The 10,910-nt window shown below is 49.8% G+C and overlaps 1 protein-coding gene across 2 annotated transcripts in view; it reads left to right on the top strand.

Annotated features, from left to right (window-relative positions):
- Bin2 (bridging integrator 2) overlaps positions 1–10,910 on the top strand; it is a 30,106-nt gene continuing 19,196 nt past the window's right edge. For both annotated transcript variants that reach the window (XM_052748991.1, XM_052748990.1), the window contains exons 1-2: positions 1–126; positions 8,207–8,287. In XM_052748991.1, coding sequence (XP_052604951.1) covers positions 46–126; positions 8,207–8,287 — 162 coding nt within the window. In that variant the 5' untranslated portion in view covers positions 1–45. The remainder of the gene's footprint in view (positions 127–8,206; positions 8,288–10,910) is intronic.

Genomic DNA, 10,910 nt, shown 5'->3' with positions numbered 1-10,910 from the left:
CCTCTAGAAACCACAGGACCGGGCAGCGCCCCCGCAGCCGGCAGGATGGCAGAGGGCAAGGCGGGCGGAGCCGCGGGCCTCTTCGCCAAGCAAGTGCAGAAGAAGTTCAGCAGGGCCCAGGAGAAGGTAGGCAGCCCGGCCTCGGGGGCCCGGGCCCGGAGAGGGGTCCTGCGCCCAGACACCGAGGGGGAGTGGGTGTCCTTGAACACGGGCCGAGGCGGGAGCAGCAGCAGCCGAGGAGACAGCTGTTCCCCCGGAGCCCTCTGCGACCCTCAGCCCGGCCCAGAAAGGGCGGCAGGAAGGCACAAGTGGTGGTAGCCCCCGGGGTCGCAGATTGTGTCCCAGCCGTAAAGCAAGGAGGGCGTTTCCCAGGTGATGAATTCAGCGGAGGGTCCTGGCCCCCAAAGTAAGTGACAGCGGCCCCGGTGCCTGTGAGTCGGCCCACTTAATTTGTTTCAGGGATTCACCGAGGACCAGGATAGTCTACACAGTTCCCCACACCCCTGAGTGGTGTTTAAACTGGTGTGAATGGAGCCAGTGGGCAGGAGAGACGATTCGTGGCATCCTAGGCTGTATGTATACTGAGTTCAAGACCAGCCTGAGCTACAAGAGACTCTATGTTGGGGTGAGGAGGAGCTGTGCCCAGTAGCCTGTCCTGCTTCTTAGGCCTTCCCTTCTGCCTTGGTGGTGCCCCAGGACCTCCGTGTGCCCTTCCTGAAACGGCCACCTATTCAACTGACCCCTTTAACTTGCCTATCCATTCAGATTATGGGGACAGCCAGGCGTGGTGGTGCATGCCTTTAAACCCAGCACTTGGGAGGCAGAGGCAGGCGGATCTCTGTGAGTTCGAGGTCATCCTGGTCTACAGAGCGAGTTCCAGGACAGCCAGGACTACATGAAGAGACCGTGTCTCAAACAAACAGAGAGAGAGAGAGAGAGAGAGAGAGAGAGAGAGAGAGAGAGAGAGAGAGAGAGAGTGAGTGAGTTATGGGGACACCCTTCACCGTTTACTTGCTTGTTTTTTGAGAAAAGGGTCTTAAAATGTAGCCCAGGCTGGTCTTGAATGCAGGATGCTCATCCTGCAGCCTCAGTCTTCAAAGTTGCGTGTGTGTGTGTGTGTGTGTGTGTGTGTGTGTGTGTGTGTGTATGTGTGTGTGTGTCATAGGTGTGAGCCACTGTTCTCAGCACGCTTCAGTTGTTTATTTTTGGAGACAGTTTCTTGTACTCCCAAATTGACTATGCCTTTGAACTTCCAGTCTCCCTGCCTCCCTCTAGCTTCTGAATCCTGGGATTACAGGCGTGTGCCATCACACCTTTTGCCTGCTGGGGGTTGAACCCAGAGTTTCTGCCAACTGAGTTCCATCTCAGCCCTTTCCCTACGCATTTTAAAGGTATTTTGATTTTACCATCCGGAGCATTTGCTTAGCCACCGCCTACCAACACCCTAGTAGAAAAGGTGGTTGTGGAGAGAGGCAGAAGCTAAAAGAGAAGGGTACACGCTCTTTGAAGCAGTTACCGTCTGTGGTAAGATCTGTTACCGTCTGGAGGTGACACATTGGCCACTGGAGAAGATTAAGGGCGGCCAGCTCTCCACAGGCCATTGCCAGGGGAAACTGGTGGGACATGGTTGTAGATGCAGTTCTTGGTGTTAAACCCCCACGAGGGAGAGGAAGGGCTCTATATAGGTCTGTCTTTCGAGGTCATGTGAAGGACAAGAGGAGAATAAAGGTTTTGTGTGGCCAGCCTTTGTTACCTCACTTGCTGTAAACTTGGCCTCTCTGGAGGCTGTGTAACTAGACATCTGATAGATAGATGTGAGCACAGTGCTTGGGGGAAGGTCTAGTTATCAGTGGGGGACAGGGAGCGTGCCTAGAGAAAGCTGCACTGTGGTTGAAGAACTACAAAGCAAAAAAAAAAAAAAAAATCCAAAAGACAAAACCCAATCAACGTGATATATTAAGGGCTGGCAAATAGGGCTTCGTGTGAGAGCACTTTCCTATTGAGCAGAATCCCGAGTACCACAAAAGAGAAAATGTTTTAAACCCACAGGCATCGCTTGTTTTTGCCTGATTTCCTCTGGCCTGTTGTCAACATGATACGTTTGGGTTTAGAGCTCTTTGTCTCCTTTAAGCCTCGATCCCAAAACCTTCCCTAAGGAATGTTCTGTTCTTGGCTTCAGGTCTCTCATCTATAAAACAAGGAGGTTGATGTTCTCTATGAAACTCTATATACTAAGACCAAGTTGAAAACAGGAGGTAACCCTGAGCTTCCGCGTCAAGCATTTCCTAAGTAGAACCGGTCATTCAGGTAGCACACTGTTCTTCTGGTCCTGGACCCTGACGAGATAGGGAGAGAGGCGCAAACTCAAGTCTGCCCCGAGGAACTTGCTAGGTAGCCTGCACCTGAGACTGGGAGTTTGTGGGTTCAGGGCTGGCCTAGGCAGACACTGGACTTAGAGGAGGAACAGCCTGGATGGGAGAGCTAGAGTCCTTGAGTATTGGAAAGTTACTGAGAGCAAGGTAAAGAGAGACTGTCCCAGTGAAGAAGACACCCTGGGCTGAAGGTGGCTCGGCCGATCACGGCTCTTGCTGCTCAGCCTGGTGGCCCGAGTTCAGTTCCTACCTCCTCTTCCCCTTGCCACATTCCTGATGAGCCTCTCTGCCATCTGTGCGGCCCCAGTCCCCGCAGACCCTTTCTGTGGAGGAGCTGATTGAGGAGGAAACACTCTGCACAGGGTCATGCTCCTCTGAAGGGGGACGAGACCTGCCTACTGTTAAACACAATGGAATGAAGCACCCTTCTGGTTCTGTTTTCCGGTTCCCACCGAATGCAGCATGAGGATGCATCCTCACATTCCATCAGCTGCTTCCCTGTCTGTGAGTTCTCTGTGGCGGACTGCTCGGTTCTCCCCTAAGCAAGGGCATTTTTAAAAACCACTCCTCTGTTGTTCTTTTCCCTGTTAACATTTATTCAGCTTATATCCCCAAGAGTTTAATGTGTCAAATATTTGCAATAGATTCCTTTGTTCAGGAGGCTGAGCTGGACCCAGAGGGCATTACGAGGTAAATTAGAGGAGCTCCTATCTGCCGGAAGCTTAGAGTCTATTTGTTTGCCTAAGATGTACACATCTGTGGGAACTTAGAGGGCAAGGACTGGGTGGAAGGTTTTCTAGTCCTGGCTGAGTTTAAATGGGAACTGTGGGTGGTCAGTAGTTCCTCCGATAGTGTGAGTACCTTCTAGCTGAGGGAGGCTAGCATGGGCATGACCTGAACCTTCCAGCTGAGGGAGGCTAGCATGGGCATGACCTGAGCCTGCAGCTGAGGGAGGCTAGCATGGGCATGACCTGAGCCTGCAGCTGAGGGAGGCTAGCATGGGCATGACCTGAGCCTGCAGCTGAGGGAGGCTAGCATGGGCATGACCTGAGCCTCAGCTGAGGGAGGCTAGCATGGGCATGACCTGAGCCTGCAGATCACTTTAGGCGAATAGTGAGAAATGCAGCTGGAGCAGGAGAGTGTTGGGAGAAAAGCCTGAAGGAACGCAGGAGGGCTCTTGGGGAGGGCCTCCAGTTAGTGTGTGTCTGCAGACTTTCTTCATAACTCCATTAGAGTCATTACACCTGAAACAAAGGTCTGGTAACACTACACGTTATCATTTAGCCCTACTCACATTACCTCAATTGACAGCATTAACTAAACTGCATTAGGCGGGGGTTCCTGGCGAAGGTTCTTGCCATCAAAGAAGTAGGCTGTGGATTTTAAAGGTGTGTCCCTCCTGCTCTATAGAAAAGTTAGAAGAATGGGTCAGGTGACCCTGGAACATGTCCCGCCCACATTTACCAAGTGTCACAATCTCCTCACATTCACTTGCTAGCCCTTACTTCTGCTCTCCAAGTATCTGAAATCTAGCTTGTCAGCTGCCTGGCCAGGCTAACTAGAGTAGAATTCTCAGGACAGGACTTTAGGGATTGGTATTGTGAGCTTTCATTAGGAATTGATCATGAAGTAGAATTTAGCCAGGTGTAGTGGTATACACCTGTAATCCCAGCTCTCAACAAGCTGAGACTGGAGGGTCACTGTAAGTTGAGGCTAGCCTAGGCTACAAGGTAAGACTGTCTCAAACACTCTAACAGACACGCATACAAATGTATTCTTTCAGCAGACATCTGTTGCATATATACACATCTTGTTCCTTCAAGGGTCTAAGAACATCTCCACTGCGGTATGTCACCCAACACAGACACCTGTTGCTATAGCAACAAGTGACTTCAGGCCCAGAGAGATGATAAATATTTCCAGGTTATCTCTTTCACCTTTCCATCTAAGAGTTAATGGTGGGTCTGTGGCCACACCCTGAACACGCCCAGTCCCATCTGATCTGGTAAGCTAAGCTGTCCATCCTGGTTAGAACTTGGATGGGACACCGCCTGGGAATTCCAGGTGCTGTCTGTGTAGCTCTGGCTGCCCTGGAACTCGCTCTGTAGGCCAGGCTAGCCTCAAATTCAGATCCCCATTGTCTCTGAGTCCCAAGTGCTGGGATTAAAGGTGTGCGCTGTAGTCTTTAAAAAAAAGTGATGGCGGGAAGATTCTCAGCCTCCTGCCCCATGAAGTCTGTAGCCTGCGCCTTTAGCGGTGCTCTGTATTGACTCTAAACTGAGTTTTCTCGCTTTCCACCCCCACCTAAGAAACAGTGAGAGGACAAAGGAAGGGGGGAGCAGCAGAAGGAAGTAAGGACTTTGCCACCACCACCAAGGTGGTTTTGCAACTTTCTGGGGGAAGAACTGTGTTGGTTGTTGGTGAGGGGGAGGGTGGAGCCAGGGAGGATGGGGACCTCACATCTAGGGAGGGTAAAGAGTGAGGTGGAGTTAGAGACTGACAAAGACAGACGTGGCTGAAGGAAAGGAAACACCTGCCGTGCATAGGCAGGGAAACAAAACTAGACCCAGCTAGGCCGGGCATGGTGGTGCCCGCCTTTAATCCCAGCTCTCTGGAGGGAGGCAGGCAGAGCTCTGTGAGTTCAGATCTCTGAGTCTGAGGCCAGCTTCCTCTACATAGTTCTGGGACCGTCAGGGATACATAGTGAGACCCTGTCTCAAAAAGACAAAAACAAAACAAAACAAACTAGACACAGTTAGCAGGCAGCTAGAGAAAGCAGCCTACATACATAGTCTCTTCTAATCCCTCAGTAGCTTCAAGACAAAAGTATATTTCACTGTGTATCCCTGGGCAGAACTATCTTATAGCCAGTCCATAGGAAGGCCATAGTATGAGTTACTATGTGTCTGCAGAAGCCTTGATCTTTTTTTGGTTTTTCGAGACAGGGTTTCTCTGTGTAGTTTTGGTGCCTGGCCTGGATCTCACTCTGTAGACCAGGCTGGCCTTGAACTCACAGAGATCCACCTGCCTCTGCCTCCCGAGTGCTGGGATTAAAGGTGTGCGCCACCATCGCCGGCAGAACCCTTGATCTTAATCACCACAGAGAGAGCATGAGATGTGAGCAACATTAACCAATCCCCTCTCCCATAAGACTGCAGAGGCGGGTCAGAGTGTCCACAGAGAGCCTTCTGCACAGGCCTAAGCACACAGCTCTGTGATTCAAATCCCTTCAAAATGAGATCCCAGTCAGCCTATCATTCCCTGCCACTCCCCATAACACACCCTGAACGAGCCACACCCTCCCAGAAGCTGTATGAAGTTGCACACACCCAGATTTTCTCACTTGTTAGTCAGGACCCCTCTTGCACTCTGTCTTTCTACTGTCTCAGTCTAACAAAACCCCGCATCCAGGCCCACACACCTGTTTCACCTCCTTTCTACTAAAGTGACTGAATGGCCTTCTGCTGGGCTCTGAGCTATAGAAAAAGGCAGAGTAAGTATCCAAGGAGTGGAGATTTAGAAGGGAACAGAGACAGATGAATACAAAGAATTAAAAATAATGGAAAATCATGCAAGTACCAAAGTGTCAAGCACTTGGGAGTGAGTGATGGACTTGTTGACGGGATAAAGCAGGTAGAGATTAGTGTGAGAAAGGTTTGAACTGGCGTTTATCATTTCCTTATTTACATTTGTTTTACACTTGTACAGCAGATAAAGTAGAGAAGTCATTAGGATGTTCAGGAAAGGGAATGAAGTCTGTAACAATTAATAGTGGGGCTTATTCAGGAATCTTCTTTTTCTTTTTTTTTTTTTTTTTTTTTTGGTTTTTCGAGACAGGGTTTCTCTGTGTAGCTTTGTGCCTTTTCCTGGAACTCACTTGGTAGCCCAGGCTGGCCTCGAACTCACAGAGATCCGCCTGGCTCTGCCTCCCAAGTGCTGGGATTAAAGGCGTGCGCCACCACCGCCCGGCTTCTTTTTCTTTTTTTATTGAAGAATTTTTTCTACTCATTCTACATATCAACCGCAGATCCCCCTCCCATCCCTCCTCCCACTCCCCCCCCCCCAGCTTTTCTCCCACCAACCTACCCTCCACACCCTCCTCCAAAAGGGTAAGGGCTCCTGTGGGGAGTCAGCAAACCCTGGTACATTCAGTTGAGGCAGGACCAAGCCCATCCCCCCATACCAAGGCTGAGCAAGGTGTCTAACCATAGTTAATGGACTCCAGAAAGCCAGCTCCTGTACCAGGGACAGATCCTGATCCCACTGCCAGGGGCCCCTCGAACAGACCAAGCTACACAACTGTCTCCCATATGCAGAGGGCCTAGTCTGGTCCCGTGCAGGTTCCGAAGCTGTGGGTCTAAAGTTCGTGAGTTTATTTGGGAATCTTAAAACAAACAAACAAACAAAAAATAAACTGTTGCATAGTAAAGCCTGCTGAGAGGAATGCGGAGAACTGAAGCTTACAAAGGGTCAGAGCACTAGGGACTGTCCCCACGCTCGAGTTACCAGTGGTCCCTAATGGACACATCGTGGGTGTCTAGTAAAGGGAGCAGATGAGGAAGAACTGTTAGAGGAAATGAAGTAGCATCGTCAAGACCTAGTGCAGCGGGCTGGAGAAGAAACAGTAAATGCCCGGTGTCGGGCTGTGCCAACGAAACCAGACAGAATAGGGTTTTCCAGAGGCGGCATGGTGGAGTCTGAGTGAGAGGAAGAGGCAGAACTTGATCCCACCTTGGGGGATCTGTTTGGTGTGTGCACGTGTGTGCCACATCACACACGTGGAGGTCACAGGACAACTTTTGGGAGTCAGTTCTCTCCTTCCACTATGTGTGTCCCGAGGATCCAGCTCAGATTATCCTCAGGCTTGCTGCAGGTCCTTTACCCACTGAGCACTGCCCCAGCCCTCAGTCCTTTCTTACTTCTGGATAGGTGAGTGGCCCCTGCGAGAACAAAGGGTCTTTGTTCTGAGACTGGAGTGATGGTTGGCACTCTCCTTTCTTAGTTGATGAAAGATAGACATGGGTACCATTCATCTCCAGCTGGGCTTGAAGTGTATTGTATCAGAGTTTCTTAAGGTTGTCCACGGGGCCTTCATGAGAAGAGTCCCTTGCTCATCTCTCTAACCTCATCCATAGAGAGGAAACGGTGACAATGGCTGGAAGAGGGATTTTTAAAAGAATCTTCATGGCTCATGTTTATCTTTAACAGCCAGGCATATTTTCTTAGTAATCTTGTTTCAGTGAAAAGTCCTCTTCTGTGCACTTTTAAAATCAGTTTAAGAGCTGGGTGTGGCAGCACAGGCCTTAATCCCAGCAGAGGCAGGCAGATCTCTGAGGTTAAGGCCAGTCTGGTCTACAGAGTGAGTTCCAGGAGAGCCAGGGCTACGCAGAGAAACCCTGTCTCAAAAAACAAACAAACAACAAATCACGTTTTGGCTGGAGGTGCAGTTCAGCCCAGCACCAGAGCAAACATTCAAAACACATTGCTGAAATAATGAGATTTCAGAAAGATACGACTTATTTATCAAAAGGGGGGGGGGAGAGAGAAGAAGAAGAAGAGAGGAGAGACTGAAGGAGAATGAACAGGCAGACACCACACACACACACACACACACACACACACACACACACACACACACACACACACACGACACCTCTCCCTCCCTCAGGTCTCCCACTTTGAGAAGAACCACAAACCAAACCTTGTTTTTGTTAGCAGTGTGTCACATTCCTGACCCCGCTGAGCGGAGGGGAGACTGGACCTTTAATTACACCCAAGACCAACAGAAAAGAGACTTGACCTTAACCATGTGGCTTTTCTGTCTTTTATTCCAGGTTCTGCAGAAATTGGGGAAAACCGTAGAAACCAAAGATGAGCGATTTGAACAAAGTGCCAGCAACTTCTACCAACAGCAGGTACCCTGGAGGGTGGAGAAGGGAAGTATGGAGGGTGAGTCCCTGAAGACTCTAGAGGCAGGCATCTTATCAGTCTGCTGCTCTCCTTTTCTCTGAGAAGCAATGGGACTTGCCTTTGCTGTTGCCCTGTGTAGTCCGCAAGGGCCCACTCTTCTCTGCATTAGCCAGGCATGGTGGCTCTCGGGCATGCCTCAGCACAGAGACTGCTGAGGTTCTTGATAATACACAAGTTATTCGCATCTCATGGCGGTGCACTTCCAACACTATTGAGTATCAGGTCAAATGTCACAGGCCAGGAACACAGGACTGCTGGGCCCACACCATGCTCCAGCAGTCGTTTGCAGCCCTGCCCCATTTATTTCCCTGTAAATCGTATATTCATGAGCACAGATCAGAAAGTATATGCAGAAAAGGAACAGGCGTGGTCACTTATAATCTCAGCACTGGGGAGGCCGAAGCAGGAAGGTCACAAGTTCAAGACCAGCCTGAGATACAAAAACAAACATAAGCTGGAGAGATTCAACCATAGAACCCACAGGGTGGAGGCAGGGAGCCGAGTCCTACAAGTTGTCCTTTGATCTCCGTGTTTCCTTGGCTCTCACCACACACACACACACACACACACACACACACACACACACACACACACACAAAAAGAAAAAAGAAAATGATTTTTAAAACAGTATTGATTCTGTAGGCTGTAGCCATTCTTTTTCATATCCTACAGTTGCGATACCTGTGTGTATAAGACCTAAATATAATCTATTATGGTTAAGTGTGAAGTTTCTAAAAAGATTATTTTAGGGTTGTTTCTTCTTGGGGTTGGATTACACCAAAATCTTCTTAGTTACTTGACCCTGGTTGGCCGGGTGCTGGAAATAGAACCGGGTCCTCTGGAAGAGCAGCCAGTGTTGATCCCCCACATCTCTCCACCTTCCTCCCTGAAGCGTGTGTGGAGAGCAGAGCTTGTCCATGGTCGCCTGTGATTGATGTTTTGCTGGATGTTTTGTTGTTGTTGTTTTTGTTTAATTTTGTTTTTTGAGACAGGGTCTCTCTCCATGGCCCTGGCTGTCCTGGAACTCACTCTGTAGTCCAGGCTGGCCTCGAACTCACTGAGATCCACCTGCCTCTGCCTCCCGAGTGCTGGGATTAAAGGCGTGCACTGCCACCGTGCCCGGCTTTTTGCTGGCTGTTGAATGTGCTCTGTTACCTCTGTTTTCTGTGGATGTAGAGATGTGGAGGCTTGATTAGATTTAGGTTTTCATTTTTGTTTGGTAGCAATAATATTCATAGGTGTCCTTAAATTCTCCAGTCAGGAGTCACATCATGTCTGCTTGTCTCCTTTCACGTATGATATGAATAGCTGGGAGTCATGACTGGTGAAGAGTCAGCTCCTTATTTTCAGCATTTAAAATCCATTCTCTGACAGCTACACACTCGTGTGGACTGTGTTTTGATCATTTCACCCCCATCCATTTCAACCCCATATCAGCCGTCACCCTCAGCTGCCCAGTTCTTTTAAGGCCTTGCCACTTGCCTAGGTTCCAGAGTGATCTCCATCGTTTTGTTTTGAGACTGTATCTCATGAAGCCCGTTCTGGCCTTGAACTCACTATATAGCTGAGGATCCTCTTGCTTCCACTTCCTGGCTTCTGGGATTATAGGTGTGCACCACCACAGTCGGTTAACATGGTGCTGGGGGCAAACCTGGGCTCTGTGCACACTGGGCAAGCCCTCTCTCTCGAGTACCCTCTCTAAGTATTGTTTCATTGCCTCCCTCTGGCCTCCCTTCACAGTACAGGAAGAGGTGTTTTTCCTCAGGAAGTACTGCTGTCTTTTCCTTTGTAGTACTGATAACACTCGCTAAGGTTTGGGGGTGCCATCTCCTGTTGTTCTGCTGAGTGACTGAGAGCCCCCAGCAAGGACCTTCCCTCCTCAGTCCCGAGTCTGCTGGGACCCAGGTCTGCATAGCTGCCTGCTTTGGTGGAGCTTCTGCAGACAGAGAGTGGTCCATCAACGGAGGGTGGGGGCTGTCTGTATGACGGGGAAGCACTAACTCAGGCTCTTTATGGCGAAGTTTCGGAGGGCAGCCGTGATGAGGTCAGCAGATCTGGAGATAGAAGTGGCTTTACTCTCATTTATAGACAGGGAACTGAAGCCAGAGAAGTGGAGTAACCTGCCAGTTGAGAACAGAGCCAACACGCCAGACACCCAGCCGAGTGAGAACACAGGGCTGGGTTAATTAGCCTAGACATTCAAGGGAGGATGGCCGGGTCTGAGAAATGAAACGGTGCGCAGCACTGGTTCCCCCGTCCTGAAGCCCACCTCTGACACCACCACCTCGCAGTGTTCACTCCTGTACTTGATCTCTTCAGAAGAAAGAACAGGGTGTAGAAAGAATGGTACGTGGGGCTGGAGAGATGGCTCGTTAGTTACCAGTGATAACCGATCTGAAATGTTGAGCCATCTCCAACCCTTTTATTAATTTTTATAACTTCAAAAACTCTTTCAAAGCCTTTAAAATCTTGAGTGCTGAGCGGGCAGGATGGCTCTGTGTGTGAAAGCACTTGCTGCCAAGCTTGATGACATAAGTTCAGTCTCCAGAACCCACACAGCAAAGAGAA

This window comes from Peromyscus californicus, unplaced genomic scaffold (genome assembly GCF_007827085.1).
Source record: "Peromyscus californicus insignis strain IS unplaced genomic scaffold, ASM782708v3 Scaffold_20__1_contigs__length_68692818, whole genome shotgun sequence".
NCBI lineage: Eukaryota > Metazoa > Chordata > Mammalia > Rodentia > Cricetidae > Peromyscus > Peromyscus californicus.
Note: the sequence above shows the minus strand (reverse complement) of the source record. Positions and strands in the feature narration are given on the sequence as shown.